The sequence below is a fragment of the Pithys albifrons genome, chromosome Z (genome assembly GCF_047495875.1).
Source record: "Pithys albifrons albifrons isolate INPA30051 chromosome Z, PitAlb_v1, whole genome shotgun sequence".
Classification (NCBI taxonomy): Eukaryota; Metazoa; Chordata; class Aves; order Passeriformes; family Thamnophilidae; genus Pithys; species Pithys albifrons.
The window spans coordinates 13,349,996-13,371,156 of NC_092497.1; the positions used below are offsets into that span (position 1 = coordinate 13,349,996).

Below are 21,161 nucleotides of genomic sequence, written 5' to 3' on the forward strand. Positions count from 1 at the left end.
CTGCTCCTCATGGACCTTCGGACACCCTGCTGTCTGCTGGAGGGACAACACAGCAGGGCACAGCCAATCAAGGAGGGTTTGGAACATTTTGATGAAAACCTCCTTCTCCTTGTGACAGATGACTCAATGAGCACAGGTGCTGTGGTGGACCTTGTTCTCACCAGCAAGGGGGGGGACGTGGGGAACGTGAAACTCAAAGGCAGCCTTGGCTGCAGTGACCATGAAATGGAGGAGTTTGAGTTCCGTGGGGCAGCAAGGAGGGCACACCACAAACCCACTGCCCTGGACTTCAGGAGAGCAGAGTTTGGCCTTTTCAGGGGTCTGATTGGTAGAGTCCCATGGGCAGAGCCTTGGAGGGAAGAGGGGCCCAAGGAAGCTGGTTAATATTCAAGAATCCATCTCCAACCTCAGGAGTGATGCAGCTCAACAAAGAGGAAGTCGGGCAAAAATGCCAGTGGGCCTGCATGGATGAACAAGGAGCTCCTGGACAAAGCCAAACACAAAGAAAGCCTACAGTGGGTGGAAGCAAAGACAGGGTAAGGATATCAGATTGTCCAAGCAGCCAGGGATCAGTTTAGGAAAGATAAAACCCTGATACAATTAAATCTGGCCAGGGTCATCAAGGGAAACAACAGGAAGACTGGGGAATGTGTGGGCCCGATCTCTAAGGGAATATGAGTCCGGGTTACTTGGGATATGGAGAGGGCCAAGGACTTTTTTGCCTCGTTTTTCACAGGCAAGCGCCCCAGCCACACTGCTTGAGTCACAAAACCAAAAGACAGGGACTGGGACAATGAAGAACCTTCTGCTATGGAAGATCAGGTTCAAGAACATCTAAGGAACCTGCAGTTGCACAAGTCCATGGGACCTGACCCACGTTTGCGGGTTCTGAGGGAAACTGGCAGATGAAGGGCCTAAGTCACTAACCACCACATTTGAGGAGTCACGGCAGTTCACTAAAGTTACCACTGAATGAAAATGGGGAAGCATAACCCCATTTTTGAAAGCAGAAATAAGGAAGAACTGGGGAACTACAGGCCAGTCAGTCTCACCTGGGTGTCTGGCAAGACCATTGAGCAGATCCTCCTGGAAACTGGCCTAAGGCACATGTAAAATAAGGAAGTATAAGTGACAGTCAAAATGCCTTCACTGAGGGCAAACTGGGCCTGAAAGTTCTGGTGGCCTTCTACAACAGAGTTACAGTGTTAGTGGATGAGAGAAGAGCAACAGATGTCATCTGCCTAGACTGGTGGAAGACATTTGACATTGTTCTGCACACCATGCCCATCTTTAAACTGGAGAGATATGGATTTGGTGGATGGGGCACCTGGTGGATGAGGAACTTGGCTGGATGGCCACAGTCAAAGTGTTGCAGTTGATGGCTTGATGTCCAAGGGGAGACCAGTGACAAGTGGTGTCTTCAGGGGTCAGTACTGGGGTCAGCACTGTTTAACATCTTTGTTGGTGACATGACAGTGAGATCGAGTGCACCCTCAGCAGGTTTGCTGGTGACACCAAGCTGTGTGGTGTGATCAAGGAAGGGATGCCACTCAGAGGGATTGTGACAGGCTTGAGATGGACCTGTGCAAACCTCATGAAGATCAAAAGTTCCTGCACGTGGGATGGGGCAAACCCAAGTGCAAGTACTGGGCAGAGAATTGACTGAGAGCAGCCTTGAAGAGAAGGACTTGAGGGTGAAGGCTCATCAACATGACCCAGCAATGTGTGCTTGCCAGAAAGCCAGTTGTGTCCTGGGCTGCATCCAAAGGAGCGTGGCCAGCAGGTTGTGGGATTCTCCTCACTACTCTGTCCTTATCAGACTCACCTGGAGCACTGTGTTCAGCTCTGTGGCCCTCAGCATAAGAAGGATGTGAACTGGTTAAAGCAGGTCCAGAGGAGGCCTCAAAGATGCTCAGGGGGCTGGAGCATCTCTTCTCTGAGGAAAGGCTGAGACTGTTGGGATTGTTCAACCTAAGAACAGAAGGCTCCGGGAGGACCTCAGAGCAACCTTTCAGAACCCACAGGAGCCTACAGGAAAGCTGGAGTTGGACCTTTAACGAGGGCATACAGTGATAGGAGAGGGGGAATGACTTCAACTCCAAAGAGGGTGGGTTTTGTTTAGATATTAGGAAGAAATTCTTTACTGTGAGGGAGGGTGAGGCACTGGAGTAAGATACCCAGAAAAGCTATGGATCTGTGAGGAGCATTCAATCCCAGGCTGGATGGGGCTCCAAACAATCTGGTCTGTTGAAATTATCCCTGCCCATAGCAGGGGGGTGGAACGAGATCTTTAAAGTCCTTTCCAATCCAAACCATTCTATGACTGTACGATGATTCTGTGGTAACTTGCCTTTTCTCTATGATGTGCCACAGGTTTGATCTTGATGGAGCTATTGCAGCTCTTTGGAGTTTCATATGGCTCCACAAAGACCTCTACAAAACAAACACAATTACTCTAAATCAGACATCTACATGCATTACAGCACTGTTATGTGATTTCTGACAGCAGGTCACACTAGTCCACTTTCTCCCTAGCGAAAAGTAAAGCATTCAGAGGAGATTAGCTCAGTTGGTTAAAATTTGGCTGTAATAATGCCAAGATCACAGGTTCAATCCCCTGTGTGGGGACTTAAGAGTTGGACTTGATGATCCTTGTTGGGTCCCTTCCAACTCAGAATAGTCTGTGAAATAAAAAAAGTCTGTCTCAGCAAATATAAAATTTTTATTATTACTAGTGATGATGCACGCACCTGGAGAAAAAAAAAGCAGCTTATTTAAATGGTATGAATATGATAAACTGAACTTCTGCATACTCAGCTCTTACAATTTTCAAATTGTTTTGCACAGTTGCATGAATATGTCTGGAATGAAAGTGTATGACAGAATAGAACATATTAATATATATTGTTGTATCTCTACAGCAAAAAAAGTTAGAAAAGTGAAAAACTGATCAGAAAGTCTTGATAAAGCAATTGTACACAATTTAGTTATAAACTGGATAAAATAATTTCAATAGAAAAATTAAAACTTATTTTCATTTTTTGATTAAATAAACAGAGGCATATATAACCATATTCATGCAAAACTCCTGCTGTTTTATATGTCAGATCATAGTAAAAGGATACACCATTAATACAAACCTTCTCGTTCTGGCGTTACATCTAACTCCTGCTGAACAAGTGGTCCCACCTCATTAGGATATTCAGTCATATGAGGCACAGAATAACTTCCTTGATTTATCTGGTTCTTATCAAATTGTTCTGACTTTGGAGACATTCTGGTAATTGAAATTACAAAAGGTAATTAACAATGTAAGTATCTGGCTTAGCTTAAGTATGCTGTTCCTTTCAAATTTCAGGCTAGTGCATAACTGTAAAATAAACACTGCTGTGATATAATCAGTATTCAGGTAAGTTTTCTGTCTGAGTTTCACTTAAACCAAGTTTAACATTTTTATTTTGGTATAGCTGTGGTATTTTAGTGTCATTAATGGTACACTCTTTCAGTTGGACTGTTTCCAGAAAAATATAACCAAGACACATGATCTATCAAAAATGGAAGACAAACTGTTCTGACTTCAAAATCATCTGGTTAAGGTGACACTTATTTCCCCCTCAGAAATTTCCTTTATTAAAAAAATCCTGACAGACAAGAGACATAGCAACATCTCAAAACACAAGAGGTTATTTTCAGAATACTGAAGATATATATCTATCCATCCATCCATCCGTCCATCTCTTCTATCTATCTATCCATCCGTCCATCCATCCATCCATCTCTTCTATCTATCTATCCATCCGTCCATCCATCCATCCATCCATCTCTTCTATCTATCTACCCATCCATCCACCTATCCATCCATCCACCTATCCATCCATCCACCTATCCATCCATCCACCTATCCATCCATCCATCTCTTCTATACTGAAGATCTGTTTTTTCTTTAGTGCAACAGAAGATGAAATGTCACAAAGGAGTTCAGGTTATGTATACTTACTTTATCTTCAGGATAGCGCAAGATATTAACAAATAAAACATTTACTGTCTTTTCAATCTATTTTTCTGACATGCACAGATAGCAACATAGCTAGATTACATATTCAGAGAAAAATAACATCATGAACCTCACAATTCAAGGAAAGTTACACTAAAGAAAGTGGAATTTATTTGAATTCTTTGAGAAAATTGCAATATCCATTTAATCAGAAATCTAGATTCTATTTCCACATGACCAAACTTATAAACAATCAATGTACAGTTCACTTCACATGCAACAAGTACACTGTTTTCTGCCTACTATTTATATCTGCTGATGCTTAATACAGCTGTAAACAATAGGCACAGGTTCAACTTGGCACTCAAAATTAAACATGTATAAAACACATGATAACAGTAGAACTCTTCATACTGACATGCTGCTTAGCAGAGGAATTATGATCAACTAGAGTTCTTACGTTAAAAAACCCCAACAAATTACCTAATATCAGTTCCACAAAATTCCTCATAGGCTTGTGCATTCTGGATGTTAGGAGGAGGATTGGCCACTATGGAAAAGCTTTCATCAATACTGCTTTCCTTCTCAGTCCTAGATGGGGTTTCTGATGCAGAAGCAAATTCTTTCAGATCTTGATTATCTGGATGCTGTTAAGAGAAATAATGATAATCAAAATTCACTAGTTAAAAGATACCTGATACTTTTTTAAAAGCCACAATGACTTCATTTAGAACAGTTATGTTTAACTCATATTCTTTAGTATAGAGCTGAGAAATCCAGGATTTACAGTAGCCTGTGGCACCTGAGTCTTGCCCCTTTTTGCATTAAGTAAAGCAATGATCCTCTGAATAATCCAAAGGGAACGTAAGAAAGATTTGTCAGTGTCAAGTGAATGTCAATTGTCAAAGCTATTATGTGACACTAGAATTGAGACAAACACACACAATAAGGTTTGGCTTTCATCACATGGAATACATGACTGAAATTATCACTGAAAACAGCATGAAAGGTAAAAAAACCATACATAATCTTGCAGTTAGATGCACACATAAAATCTTGGCAGTAAGCTTTAAGTAAAATACAGGTGGCACTTATTCAAAAAACAAAACTATAAACCAAAACTAAGAAAAAAATATCTCTTGGTATGGGAGAAAAGTCTTCTGACAAAAATCCCACAACCCTCTCCCCTCAGAGCCTTTCATGCATTCTGTGATTCTACATAGAGTATCTAAAAAAGCTAAGTGATCCAGTTATCCCTAAAATATTAACTAAAGCAATACTCATCAGGTTCTTCTGGCGAATCTCTTCTTTCATATGTACACATATACCCCAACTCTGTCTAACAGTGCTAGTCACTTTTCACAGATCTTTACCTAGTTTAAATACTGTAGTCAAAATACATCTGCACTGTCCTCAAAGACAAATGAAGCTGAGTTCAAATCTTCCCAGAGAAACTTTGTTCTCTGTCTTGCTTCACCGTACTCTATCTCCAGTACTACGTTTCTTCAAAGATGATGTCTAAGACACAATGGCCAAACTTACACAAATTTACACAAATAATGTGCTACCTGGATAAACGAGCTGGATTTTGAACATGGTTTCCAAAGAGAACTTTCAGCACCAACACAAGTATTTCTACAGATAGAATTCCAGTATTTCTGGAATGTTTCTCCTTTAAGCAATCCTTAAAGGAATGGCTATTAATCAATATCCCAGGTTTTACTGAGAACAGAATGATGGGACAAACCTTGTGTGATTTTCTTTACTGGCATAATTCACCCACATTTCATTGACATCTATCACATTCTTTTTCTTACCTTACATTTTATGTTCTTTGTTTGAGATGTGGCTCTGTATAAATGTTCTAACAGCCACAACGAAGTAAGGACAGCACCTGCTGATGTTTTCACATGTATCATGGGGAGAATCTCTTCTAAGGAATCTTGTTTATTGGGACCACAAAGCAGTCTTTTATCAGACCATCTGATCATCCACTCCAGCAATTTTGCAATGTTGCTCAACTTGTCCATCAATTCTATAGACAGTTCTTCTCCTGGTACAGTATCAACTACATCAACAGTTTTGTAAATGTATTTAGAAGTTGCCTGAGCTTGCAGGGTAGAGGAAGTGTGGTTAGGAAAGGTCTGGTTTGCTAGTGCAACAGTGACTCCTTGATTATCAGCCTGAGCTCTGTAAATTGATTTGTGTTTTAAACCAAATAATCCTTCACTAGGTCCTTTCATTAGATAATGCACAGAAGGTTCTTTTGTTTGTACAATGGACTGTACAATTGTAGGTTTTTCCAAAATATTTTGGGTATTGTTGCAGACAGATGCTCTTTCAGGATCACAAGATGCCAGGGTAACACTATAGCAAGACCCAGCTCTAAACACAGTCTGACTTCTACTTTTGCCGTGTCGACGTTTTAGTGTTGTGTGGACATCAAAAAAGAGAGAGTTCAATTCATGCTCTCGAAGAAGTCCAGAAAAGCTAGTAAGAAATGGAATTCCAACGTCGCTGTATTTTATCAGGTCTCTCTCAAGAACATAACTCAAAAAGAGTTCTAAAAATTTAACATATTCATCATCATCACGTTCAAATTCCCATGCACCAACTACAGCCACATTACGCTGATTATGCACATCTCTTCTATGTACTTTGTCTTGATGTGTTGTTTTCCAGTTAGGAGCTTTTATCCTGCATGGGGTGTTTTTGCTACCTATTTCTCCTTGTCTCTGGTGTTCATTATCTCTGTAAGACAATAAACATTAGAACCGTTAACACCAAAATCCATTTTAAGAAGAATTACATAAAAAAACAACTAAATACAACATTAGTTCCTTTTCTTCCTTTAGTATTAAAAAGGGTAAACTAACAATCCCAAATTTACATGAATACAATGTTCAAGTGGCAAATTAATAAAATGCAAAATCTATATTTTTTACATTGATGTAAATCAGGCAATAACATATATGAATGTGGACATAGCTGATAATAATTCACACTTCCACAATGCATTGGTCATGCATACTAACTGATATGACATTAGTAGTTCTCTGATTTGGTAAATTTGTAATTCTTTAAATCACCCAGAGTGACAAACACCCCGTTTGGTGAAAAGATTACCTGATAAGCAGGAGACAACTTCTGGGTTTTTTTTTTCCCTAATTTAAATTGAAAGCTTTCTGCTGCATTTTTCTTTATACCTTTGGAATGAAGGTGCTTGAACTCTCGTTTCTTCAGTACAAAAAGCATCAGAAAGTGTATCTGCTGTGTCAGCATCACTATGTATCTGAGGATTACCAAGATCAGTAAGTGTGCTTGTGCTTAGACTAGTGTCTATTGAGAATCTGTCGTAACAGTGTTCCTCATCATCTGCTGCTCCCTCTTCTGATGGCTCCCAAATATTTGTTTCTATTGGGCCTATGTTCCTTACTACACATCTCAAGGCTTTCCTTCTCACTTCTTCAGTGGCCTGGATAACAACAGACATCATTTCTTCACTTTCAGGACCTACTGAAAGAAAGAAAATCAAATTTCCCATTTTCAATTTTCAGTTTTCAATTAGTCTCATAAATTGAGACATGAATTAGCCTTAAATTAAAATAAGTAATAGCAATTCAGAATTACAGAAAGAAACCATGAGAAAGCAAAGAAACACAACAACTTGAAAGTTATGACACTCTGTAATTGGTATAGACCTATCAGAAAGAAAATACAGATTTTGTCACAAAACTCAAAGTTGTCTAACTAGAAACGACAGTAAGTGTTTTACATGGGGTCTGAAAGGAGGTATTGTCACAATAATATCCAGTCAGTAAGCAGGGTAAAAAAGAAAGTTTGTTTAATATTTCCTGAAGAAGGATGAACATTACCTTTAACAACACTGTGCCCGAGTCGCTGCCGAAGTACATGATATTTATCTCTTAGCGGAACTCTTATATCTTCAGGATTAGGAAATGCTTTTACAAAAACCTCTGCCACCTGCACAAAATATCACATCTTTTTTCGGGAGCCAGCAGATAAGGTATCTTTTCCCACAGAACTAACACCACTAGAAAATCTAACTAGTGGCTTTTCCAAGGAGAAGGAATATTTCTCATAATCTCTACTGCTTTAATTTCTTTTACCTTTTTCATTGGTGGCAATTCTCCAAGAAGACTCAAAATGACATCTTGAACTAATTCTTCAGCATTCATGAACCTGCAGAAAGGAAGCATTCGACAAGCCCACTCCACTGCACTCAGACAATGCCCAGCTGTGGAGGCATCACATCCATTCTTCTTCAGATCCTAAAAAATCAACAGAAACATTAATTGATACGAACAATATATTTCAGCAGAATTATTCACACATTACAGATGGCAATGCTTTTTCCCTAGCCAATAGAAAATAAGCATCTTTAACTTAATTGCCATTCAAAGAAGTGTACAATGCCAGGAGACAGATCAAGGTTGTAAGTAATCAAAATGTACATCAAAAAAAGAAAAAAAAGCTTTTTTTTTAAACTAGTTTAAGAAGTACTTCCCATTAATAATCTGCTGAAGATTCTGTTTGCAATCATTTTGAGTAAAACTTGATAATTGGACTAACTAGATACAACTGATTATATACACCTGGTGATTACATATTACCAGGTGAACTAAATAATTTTACTGTGACTTGAGGTGATGATAAATTCTTTCTTGGGATCAATATGATTAAGTCTGGCAAGATGCTTTTAAAATGGATCAGTCTATTTTGGAATAGTATTTTCCATCTCATTTTTCACTGTCACACAAAGTACAGAAAAATCAGAACAGTCTGCCATTTGAAACAGAGCCATCCTGTTTATCTGAAGCTTGTTTTTTCTGGTGAAGAAATACTTTAGACTTGTTACAGAACATATGATCAATTTCTTTTTTTTCCCTAACCTCTAACATCAATTGATATGTGTATAAGTAGAGAAAACATGATTGAGTTTTAATATTTTTCATTATTCTTTTTGAAAACTTTGTATATTTGACACCCATAAACCTAATTTTTGGTGTTTTAATTATACACTAATCAGGAAATACCTGAAATATCTTCACCTGATGGCAACAAAACCCACAAACCATGAAGTAAATACTTAGGTAGACAACAACTGTAGTAATTACTGATTTTCTGGCAGCATCTCTTCAATTATCTGAGTTAAATACCAAGCAAAAGCTCAACAGAAACACTGTCAGGAAGACAGAGTTCACATGGACAGCACTATTCCATAGCATCAGCTGCATACTGCATATTGTGGCACTGTGTGCATTTTGTCATGTGAAGCAAATAAAAGTTCTCACAAAAAATATACATCAGACCTTTAGAATTCTTCTCAGTTTCATGCAATTACTTCTATTACTAATATAATTACCTTATTAGTAGTATTTTCCCTTGCAGCCTGGTACCGTCTACAGTTGTCAGACAATTTTTCACGAACATGAAACATCCAACATAATGCACATAACTCTCTGAACCAACCTACAACACACATATGCAATATGGTGAGATTCTATTTAAATAAATTAAATAGAATAGCTTGGGATTTTCGTCTAAAAAAGGAATAAACATTATCATAACAGTATTATTAGAGAAAAAAATTACATATTCTTGATTTTTCAATATTGCTCTGCTGCTAGAACTCTGTAGTCCCACTCAGTGTTCATGTTCTTTCACACCAATCAGGTCTGTAGCATGCACCCCCCCCCAGCCCCAATCCAGAAAAGCACATTTCAGAATAGAGTTTTGATAACTAACATAAAAGCTGGAAAAGGAATAAAACTTAGGGTGTGTTTCTGCACACACTGCAATAGACTACCTTAAGCGAAAAAGAGCTTATTTGCATGTGTGGATATTCACTGGTGTTCTTTTGTCCAGCTCTAAATTATTCCATGTTATTACATACAGACCTAAAATTTTGCAGGTAATATCATCAAACTGATGGGGTCCAGAAGATGCAGTTCCATTAAAAACAGTGCAGATATTGCAGTAACGAAGCAAAGTCTCTGGGAATGGATTCAGTGAAGGAAGGGAATCTTTCATTCGAATCTACAGATAGTAAAAATAAAGAAATAAATTACCTAACTGAAATGAAAGTCAGTTAACATTTTATATGTATCACTGCTGATACAGCCTCTGTTATTAGCAGAATACTGCCAAGATTAGTAAATTTCCCTTAAGTTTGCTTTCCATTTTCTTCAACTCACTATTCTGAAAATTCTCTTACAGAAACATGTTTAGTATGACCTGTGGCAAAAAAAGCGCTTTTGTTTGAATGATAATCATTATTACTATGAAATATAGGAGTAACCAAACATAAGAACAACTAAGACCACAATCAAGAAACCAGATTAATCCCACACAGTCCAGGTTGCTGTTGCCAAGGCAGACTAGTTTTCCCTCCAGTTTCAGCTGGGACATCTGATCACTTCCCCATGCCAGCATCAGGCACATGACCATGCAATGAGCAAACAGAAGGAAGTATTTGCCAGTCAGACCATTCCTGATCTGGATCACTGCATTAATGCTGGTGCAGGGGGGTTGAGGGAAGGGAGGCAGTCACACACACTCCCTTCTGCAAGTCAAACCTCTTTAAGTAGCTGTGTAACAATGACCTAAGAAAAGCCTGACCTTTTCAATCAATATATTCCAAACTTGCTTCTGTGCAAACAAATTGCACAAAAGTAGAAAGAAATCTTGTAAATTCTGTGCACTAAGGTGACCCCTTTACCTGAAGTGAGCGCTACCTTCTCTGCTACACATTCAGTCCCAAGTGAACTGGAATTTGCTTCCAGCTAACAGCTAGAACTCCCAATTACAGCCTGCTTGTTCCTTTCAAACAGAGAAGAAATGAATTGGTTCATTACCACGTAGGTATATAAAAACATATAGAAGGCAACACTTTGAGAATTAGATACCCTATATCTTTAAGTTCTGGTTTCCTAAATAAAATGAACATGGAGTGCAAAACTAGAAGACGACACGTGAAGAACATGCCATCAAAGCCCAGGTGAGACTGAGTGTTTCTGCAATGCAACTGTAAGCTTGTCAGTAGTATTTATGACTGATAATCAAGTCATAACAAAAACAAATGTTTACCTTCTGCATAACTTTTCTTGCCTGCTTCAGTTGTGTAATATACCACTGTGCTGCAGGGCAAGAACAACGAGCAGCCCTGAAGAGCAAGATAATTCTCTGTAGAACTCCTGACACTTTCTGACGGATTTCTCTCTCCATTTTTAAAAGAAAGTCACTGTCATCTTCCTGGAACATGCAAAAACAGACAAATCCTAAAATTAGAAAGGACATACACCTCAACACTGTTTCTGCTCCTAAAAATATTTCTCTTCCTCTTTACAGCACAGATCCTTTACGGAATAAATACAGAGGTACACATACTTATCACTATGGTGCTACTTAAGTCCATGAGTGGACATGGAAAAAAAACAGAAAAATGAGCTGAAAGGAACCAGAGTAAGGATCATGATCACTTCATAAATACCTTCAAACAAAGACCCAAAAAGCTTCTATCCCACATATTTACCTCACTGAGAGAGGTTGGCTGAGGACAGTATAATGGTGGTGCTGGAAGATAGAGCCCAGCTGGAACCAAACCATACAATTTTCTGCTAAGATCTTTGGCAGAATCCATCAAAAGCTGAAATGTCTCGGAAAGAATATCAGCATCTGCCATAACAGCTGCTTTCAGGAGTTCCTGTATTGAACTATAAAGAACATCTGCATCTTCCTCTTCAATGGGATCTATCAAATATTAAGCATAGAAACCAATAAATTAATTGACTCAATACATAGACCTTCATTTGGACATGAGGTTATGTTCTCAGAGCTTGCATTCATCTACTACAATCACAAATCTTGTCTACCTGCTTTAAGATCTCTCACATTTGAAAATAGTACTCAACTTTAGATTTTCCCTATTAACAGGGAAGCTATTGCCTTTTTAAAGGGAGAACTTTTCAGCCAGGCATTTGCTTGGAATAAAATCCTGGCAAATCATTCTTACCAAGCAGGCATAAACTAGGTACACTATTAATAATGACTAACAGAACTCATTTATCAGGAAGCACAAAGAACAAGGAAAGGGAATTGTATTTGTTGGATTTTTTCCTCACCTCCTAGAGGCAGCAGGACATTTAACATACATCATTACCTGGTTTGTGAAATTCCCATAGTATTATACTGCTCTACCTGCATTTCTACTCCTCCTGCTTGTCTTGAAGTATATGCTGTCCAATCTTTCCACTGCTTATTATCCTTACAGATTGTTACATACAGCAGGTACATGTGTGTGTGTCTGTTTGAAATGAAATCCTTGGAAATGAGTACAAAAGAAGAAGGTACACCATGTTTGCAATATGGCTTAGAAAATGATTAATTAACGTTCACCTGCTGGCAGGAACTTGAAATGTGGTTTTCAAACACACAAAATGAGAGTAAGAAATAGACTGTGCGAGTAAACTTTCTGTAAAATGTTAATAAGGACAGGTTGATGTAGCTAACTGTGTGACTTTCAGCTGCAAAATATTGTTAGGTTATATGATAAAAAGCTCGTATACACACTTCCAAAGGAGCACAGAGACTGAATAGTACACAGCCTCACCTACTCGGAGAATAAAAATCCACCCATGACCTCTTCCCAGGAGAGCCACCAGCCCTGGGGTCCAGTTATGAAACCCATCAAAATGAGCCAGTGGGAGTGGCTCCTTTCAAGTACCTTTTGGCTTGAGAGAGGTTACTGTCAAGAACAGGACATATCACAGAATGCAGAGGAAGAGGTTTTTAGGATGGCACAAGGCTCATGATGGGATCTTTAGGAAAGAAACCAAAGATGGTATGGAGTTGTGGCAGCTTCACCTCCACTGAGCCCTGTCTCTTTTCCTAGGAGAGGGACTCTCTGTGCTGTGTGCAGTATTTCAAGTGCTAACAAATGACAGGGACCACAGGTCAGAAAGGCAACGTCTGGGATGCCAGCGACTGCAGAGACTCCAGTCAAGTCAAATCAAGTGCCAGCAACGTCAGGTCAGAGCTCTCACACATCCCACAGTGCCTATGGAAGTGCAGGTGTGAATGCCAGCAAATACCAAGTCAGACTCAGTAATGAGTAAGTGAAGTGTCCTGCGATCAGAGGCACAAGAGCAAGGAGACAGCAACTCAAGTGTCTGGAGGGACCAGTGAAGACCTGGCCAACGGCTGGACAGACAACTGGGAAACCTACTTGTGTGCCTTCGTCTCTAGGGGCAAGACAAGGGGATTTGGATACTGGAGACAGCAAGGGAGTTGTGACCACCTGCCAGAAAAACACTGTGTACGTGGCAGGATGCGTGTGCATCTGTGAAGGTGAGGCACCTGGACAGGCTGGGGAACCCAGACCAGCTCTCCAGTGGATGGAGTGTGTATTCAAAGACAGCTACTGTGGAGGTGCATGGACAGTGTGTGCCTAGGGTGAAGAGGGTATCTGTGGGGGGAGCTGTACTAGAAAATGAAGTGGGGCTGGGGCTTTGGGGGTTCACATAGGCAGACACAAGCAATACGAGATACTCAGCTACTGGGGCTACTGGAGGGATACACACTGTACAAAAAGGTATCTATATGCAGACCCTCACTCTGACCAGCTAGAAAGGGTAACAGGGTGGGATTGTTGCTGTTGTCTGTGTGAGTGCTGAGCACGTCTGCAGGTGCTGATGTGTGGCCAGATGTATATAGGTGTTGTGTATGTGTGTTTTTGTATATGCCCTACCGGTAATACATTCTCAGCCTTGCTAGCTGCTGGACCTGGGGGCGTGGAGGTGTCAGGCTACGAGATGCCACCCCCTACTCCTCTGACAGAAAGGAAAAGCCAAAATTACACTCCTTCATGTAGCTAACTTTAAGTGTGATGACACTTTCCACATTGTTAATATATTTCCTTTTTTTGTTTGTTTTAATAAAGCTTCAGTTTTCTTCCAAAGAAGTTAATATCACATATAGTCAAATAAGGGTTTGGGCAGTATAGATGAAGAAGACGAGACTGGTAATACACTCCATTCCTGGAATGATCAAAGCCAAACCCCAAACTCCTATGACATTAAAGCTTTTCAATATATTGTAACAGTAATACAGACACTGGAGCAGATGAAGCAATTGTTTCTTTCTAAAACAGAGTATAACACAGAACATGTAGTCAAATAACATGAAAAATCACCACAGTTATTTTTAAGTACCTGTAAACTTCTTGTATTTAAGAAGTTCTGATGTTTCAGAAGTTACTGGCTGCCCTAACAAAGACTGTAACTTTTCCTGAAAAGTCTGCATTGGTGATAGGCTTAATGGCAGGTGATGTTCTGTGTTTTTCAGTCTGAAAGTATAACAAGAAATTGCTCATAAATAACAAAGTAACATCCACACATAATTCAATGAAGGTCTCTTAAATGAATATCTAAGCCAAAACAACGCATTAAGTCCTACACTTGCTAGGACCCTGAGAATCTGAATTTTTGAGGAAAGGGTATTTCTTGTCACAATAAACTTCATGCAGATAATTCACAACAAAATACACTATTACTAATTCCAAGCTCAAATTTACCTTAAGAATTCATCAGAGTTCTGACAATACAGCTGGTAGGCCAGGCCAATTGAAACAGAGAGTTTCCAGTCCCCAAGTGTGTGGGCTAACCACACAGCCTCTGGAATGAGTCCACCAATAAAGAACAAATCAAGAGCATATTCAGCTGTCCACACAGATGAAAGGTTCTGGTCCCTGACGGCTCTGGTAACCAAACAGTGTTGCAGTGGAATAACACGAGGAGATACACCTGTGACAGAAAAAACACATTTAAAGTTTACATAAATCTGCATGCTATCACATGACTAACCTAGAATTCATTTGCTCATATTGATTTTGGATTAATTTCAGTGTACAATTGCTCTTTACTTTTAGAGGCACACCATGGAGTTTATCTGCAGCAGGCAGATGCAGCTCATGCTATGATATAACAGTGAGTTTAGAATAGGCTACTTTTCTGGTTAATAATGTGGGATAAGCAAGTGCAAAACTTGTGGGGTTTTCTTACTTTAAAGATTCAATCATGCTGACAGACCCTTTGCAAGTACGCTACATCTGTTTAGGATGCACCAGAGAGTATATCAAAGATGAATGGAAATTCTGAGTTTTCCTAGTGTACCCGTGTTTTCTGTACTCACTGCACTGCTTTACTGCAGAAGACAGAATGCTTAAACACATTTTTAAGAAAGAATGGTACAAAACACTGTTATGTTGTGATTTTAGGAGCGAATATAGCGACAAACTTCAGACAAATTTAGTATCCCCTTTTTTTCCTTAGATTTAGAATCATTTTTCAAGGTTTTACATCCTGTTCTCCCGGAGAGGAGCTGATCAACATAAATTCTAAAGAGTTATTTGCTGCTCTCACAGTTTCTGTTTACTGCTCAGACAGTTAGGGAGACATCCACACTAATCCAGCTCATGCTACATAATTTTACCAAGGCTGTCTCACCACATACATGGATCTTTGCCTAATGTAAGTGCTAAAAGCAAGGTCTTATTTTGTAGGTTTTATTTGGAAGGCTGCCCAACTAAAACATCGAAAAGACCACAAAGACAAAAACACATACCAGTGCATACTGTAGTATAGAAACATTAAACATAGTCAGTGTATTCACATACACTACAGAAAACATAAAAACCTCCAAATGAATCTACATGCCTGTGGAAAAATTAATTCTAAAACCAAAAGTTTCCTAACAAGGAAAATCTTTAAACAGAATCTCTTGCAAAAAACACATAAACCACCCACTATGATAAATATTAATTCTCATAAAAATGCTGAAAAGCAGGACTTAAGCTAATAAGCACTACTTGAGTTCAGCAACAAACCAATCTGACATTGCCACTTGCTCTGACAATACAGTGTCTGAAGCATTCTGGATTCCAAGAGCTTGACTGCCAGATAAGCAAAAAAGCCTTTCCTCTGACTTTTCAGTTCAGGTCACAACATAGCAGATACAACTCAAATATTTGTTAAGCACTCCTTTATTCTCACTTTTGGGAGGATCAAAGTCAATCAGAGCCAGATCTTTAGGCATAATTGTGACACTGGATGTTCAAAGCCGAGATACTGAATTGTCCTCCCTGCATCAGTCATTAACAGTCAGACCAGTTGTTACCCAGGTACTGAGACCCTTGAAATGGAATACAGGGACAGGAAGCAGAAGGAAGCCTCCACAATCCAGGAAGAAATGGTCAGTGACCTGCTACACCACTTAGACACACACGGATCTATGGGGCTGGATGAGATCCACCCCAGGGTACTGAGGGAAGTGACAGTTTCCATCATTTACCAGCAGTCCTGTCTCACCAGCAAGGTTGAGAAAAGAGATACCTATCTTACAAGAAGGGCCAGAAGAAGGATCTGGGGAACTACAGACCTGTCAGCCTGACTTTGGCACAGGGGAAGGCCATGGAGCATCTTGACAGCTATCATGAGACACACACAGGACAACCAGGGGATCAGACTCAGCCAGCACAGGCTTAAGAAAGGCAGATCCTGCCTGACCAACATGATCTCCTTCTGTGACAAGGTGACCTGCTGAGTGGATGAGGGAAAGGCTGCTCATGTTGACCACCTGGACCTTAGTAAAGGCTTCGATACCATTTTCTAGAGCATTCCTCCGGAGACACTGGCTGCCCATGGTTTGGATGGGTACACTCTTTGCTGGGTACAACACTGGCTGATAGCCAGGCCCAGAGAGTGGTGGTAAATTGGATTACATTCAGCTGGGGCCAGTCGCTAGGGGAGTTCTCCAGGACTGAGTACCAGCCCTGATTAATATCTGTATCAATGGTCTGGACAAGGGGACCAAGTGCACCCTCAGTTTGCAGATGACACCAGCTAGGAGGAAGCGTTGATGTGCTGGAGGGAAGGTGGGCTCTGCACAGTGATCTGGACAGGCCACAGCAGGAGTTCAGTAAGGCCAAGTGCCACATTCAGACCTTGAGTCACAACAACCCCAAGCAATGATGAAGACTTGGGGAAGAATGGCTGGAAAGTGGCTCAGTGGAAAAGAATCCCAGGGGTGCTGGTTTCCAGTGGCTGCCCATGAACCAGAGTGTGCCCAGGTGGCCAAGAAGGACAAAGCCATCCTGGGCTGTATCAGCAACAGTGTGGCCAGCAGGACCAGGGCAGTGATCGCACCCCCATACTCGGCACTGGTGAGGCCACACCTCAAATCCTGCATTCACTTTTTAAGGATACTGAGGTGCTATAATGTGTCCAGAGAAGAGCAACAAAGCTGCTGAAGGGCCTGGAGCACAAGTCCTGTAAGGAGCAGCTGAGGGAGCTGGGGGTGTTCAGCCTGGAGAAGATGAGGCTCAGGTGGGACCTTACTGCTCTCTACAACTCCCTGAAAGGAGGGTGTAGAAAGATGGGAACCAGTCTCTCCCAGGTGACAAGTGACAGGGGAAGAGGAAATGAACTCAAGCTGTGCCAGGGAAGGTTTGGATTGGATATTAGGAAAAACCGCTTCTCTGATCTTAAATATGCTTTCTAACCTAAATGATTCTGTATGTTGGAGCAAAAATTGCATCAGTTCCACCAGAACGGCAACATCCTTTTTTCTGTCTCGTACTCCATGGAAAAGCTAACTTGATCAGCAAGTTAAAGAATAACAGACAGGTTAAGGTCTAAGGAAACTAAACAGCTTTTAAGAGAAAATACCTTGTTTGATGTGAAGTGGATGCAGAATGTCAACACTGTGTGGGGGAAAGATATAGAGCATCTGATTTGTGAAATAAGCAGCCATGAATCGAGCCAAGGACTGAATCACAGCCATAGCAGTGTCAGTATGAATGCTGGTTACCATCCATAGCTCATGATGAAGATACTTAGTGTCTAAAAAAACATAAAAAATTAAAACATTAGGAGGAAAATTATTTTAAATTTGAATGATAAAAACCTTTTTTTAAACAAGCAAATTTATTTAATTTCTTGACAAGCTTTAAGAACTTACACTAATTACACATTATATTAGTATTAGAGGAATTTTATAGTAGCTTTTGAAGACTGAGGATGGACCTCTAACATCTAAATTTAGAGTATCACTGGGTCAAAAAACCACTTGTTTAAATTTAGAAATTTATATTTCACGCAGATTCAGAGTCAATAGAAGTAAAATTTACAAGCATCTGCAAAAGCACTCCACTGTCAAGTCTTTTATCATGTTGTATCATAAACAATGCTAAATGAATATAGAATGAAATCACATCATTTCCCCCTTATTCTTGTTATCCAAAGTCTTTTCTTGAGCGAATTTCAGTCTAAAAACATTGCTTTCACTATTAATTATACAGTGCAAAGTTGTCTAAGCACATATTCCAACAAGTGCTGCTGACAGAACATCTGAGAACCAGGAAAAGATCAAGGAAGTCACTGAAAACAGTCTTCAATCCATTGCAAAGGGAAAAACATGCTGTCCAGAGTGCCAATGTGATGGCACACAAATTAGACACCAGTGTCAACATACCTCATCACCCCCATTAGGCAATACAAACATACCAGAAAAGTTTTCCATCTGCCTTGTTGAGAGCTGTGATCGCCTCAGAATCTCTCCTACCAAATGGTCACACAGTCCCTGAGCTTCACACAAGTTATACTGATACAGGTGGCAAAATAATATTGCAAGGTAATATCTAGTCTGAAGAAAACATGTTCTTTTTCCTTCTGCAATAAAAGATAAAAGAAATAGGGCAGAAGTCCATTTGGAAAAGAAACAGGAAACACAAAAGCAGATGCACCAAGTGAAAGTACTACCTCTTTTCTCTCCAGAAAAATATCTACATCAACACACACTCAGAGGAGTAGAAATTAGGAGCAGCTATTTTAGGATATGATCCTTCTACAGTCTCTAAGTCACTATTAAGTTAATGCTCATCTACAACATTTTTACTTTGAAAGATGTGGCAGTTTTATTGTGAAGTTTTATTTTGCTACTGTCTAAACACTAAGTCTTTTCATTTCACAGCTACTAAAGCAATTGATTTTTGTTCATCCTTTTCTCATTGTCCCTTTCTTACTCAAAAATATATCCAGAGCTTCTCTATATCAACTACTTCATAACCACAAGAAAACTCTGATACTGAAATAGAAATACACAGAATTTTCTCAGAGATCAACCAGATTTAGTTTTTGACTGGTCTCTATTCAAATCCCAGCTTAATTTCTAATGTGCATTCTTTTTGGTTCTCACCTTTTTTTAAAGGGCAAAGACAGTCCCAAGTAACTATGTTAAGTTAAAGCATAACAGACAGATTAAGGCTTACAATTTACCCCTGCTCTCCCAAGAAAGATTTTATCCCCTACCTTTTGCCTTGGTTTCACAAAGAGATCTTTTCCAAATGTCAACGGATTCTCTGTATGAGCCTAAAAGGAACTGCTCCTCACCTATACAAGTCACAATATGTAACAAATTAAAAGCTCCACAAAGTTACATGTGCAAACATACATGCACTTACTTCAGCATTAGAGATTTATGAAAAGCAGAGTAAAATATGTGAGTCTCCAGCAAATTCTTATTCTCACAGTTAAATCTTAAGATTTGAGCATATGAGCAAAGATGACTTTGAATACCCTCCCCAGGACAGGTAATGTAGTAGTTGCTCTCCAGGAGGAGCTCATGTATTGTATGGAGTGATGTGGGAAGAGCAGCTACAAGTGTCATTTAAGGGAGAGAGAACAAGAATGTGGAAATAAAAAGAATTGTGGTGGTAGACACAAATGGGAAGCTGGGTGTAGCAGTGTGATAAGTGATAAGAAAGGTTGAGCATAGGACAGTAATGTGTAAGGCCTTAGGCTACAACTATATACTGTTTGCAAAATAGATATGACAGATTAAGTCTGTTACCTTAGGTTACACTAATTTAGATGCTTAGTTGAGGTTGACTACATTGTGTACACAACATGGTCACGCCCATAATGATCACATGGAGTGAACACAAAAATCCAGTAAGAAACACATTGTGATACTCATTTACTTCTGAGGAAACAGCACAGTTCAAAGGAGAACAAAATTCAAATCTTGCATTCAGGTTCCTAAGGACACGTCTCAAAGCAAACTGAAGTCAATATATTCTTTTTATTTAGCTTAACAAGCTTTAAAGATTGCCTACAATCTACAGGTGTACCAGGACATTAAGACAAAATTCTGATAAGAGTTTTAAGAAAAGTATCACCATTGTTTTTTTTTAAATCTGGTAGTTGGTTATTGATTGTCATTGTCGGACCGAATTTTCCAAGTATTCAGTTGACTATGTGACTACCTAACGTTTGTACTAACCAGATACAGAATTAATCCTCAGATGTTGTTCTAGGGCCACTGCTGAAGACTGGAGAGTTGCTTGTATATGACTTAAAAGCAATGAGACAACAGAAGCTTCTTCTGCGTTCTTGTTCGCTTTTCTTTTCAGCTGCACTTGATACCAAACCACTTTCTTATACAACAACCGCCACAGTACAATCAACCTGTAGTTCAAGAAGTACAATGTTATGAAATTAAGCAAGAATTAGCAAGGTTGCTTACAGTAATTTCTTATTTCCTTGTATTTTACCTTCTGCACCTGAGAATTAAATTGGATCAACTACTTTCTTGACTTATGAGGAAAAGAAAAATATTTTTGTCTTGTTTATGACCAACAAACAATAATTCTTCTGAATTTGCTTCAACACAGTAATCTACTTTAAGCACCCCAATACCCCCAAAATTAATCCCCTTGCTAGCTAACAATGGGGAAATGAAATGGTCTCAGAGAAAGCTCAAGACAGGTATCATGCTTATAGACTGATTAAAATTACAATACAGAAAAGCAAAGACAGGAAAATAAGACTGCAGAGCATGTTTTTAGGACGGGCAAGTCCCTGTTGCCCAGCATAGTACTATTAGATGTACCAGCTCAGATATGCAATAAGCTTGACAACACAAGCAAATATTCTTTGTTAGAGATTTAAAAAGATTTTACAGAACTGTAATACCTCTGCATCTTCTTCTCAATTACTACTGCTTCCATAATTATCCATACAGTGCTCAGTACTTGGAGCACAGTTAGCCAAAAAATATCTCTTCTCAGTTATCTCTTCTCAGAGATAAC

The 21,161-nt window shown here is 39.5% G+C and overlaps 1 protein-coding gene across 1 annotated transcript in view; it reads right to left on the reverse strand.

Annotated features, from left to right (window-relative positions):
- Positions 1-21,161, reverse strand: part of LOC139685112 (ciliogenesis and planar polarity effector 1-like) — a 46,713-nt gene that overhangs the window by 11,471 nt on the left and 14,081 nt on the right. Inside the window, 17 exon segments of the mRNA XM_071581731.1 lie at positions 2,351-2,433; positions 3,141-3,277; positions 4,478-4,641; positions 5,812-6,745; positions 7,201-7,507; positions 7,870-7,978; positions 8,125-8,286; positions 9,381-9,487; positions 9,916-10,054; positions 11,105-11,269; positions 11,550-11,767; positions 14,227-14,360; positions 14,589-14,817; positions 17,740-17,913; positions 18,577-18,741; positions 19,381-19,461; positions 20,354-20,538. Coding sequence (XP_071437832.1) covers positions 2,351-2,433; positions 3,141-3,277; positions 4,478-4,641; positions 5,812-6,745; positions 7,201-7,507; positions 7,870-7,978; positions 8,125-8,286; positions 9,381-9,487; positions 9,916-10,054; positions 11,105-11,269; positions 11,550-11,767; positions 14,227-14,360; positions 14,589-14,817; positions 17,740-17,913; positions 18,577-18,741; positions 19,381-19,461; positions 20,354-20,538 — 3,493 coding nt within the window.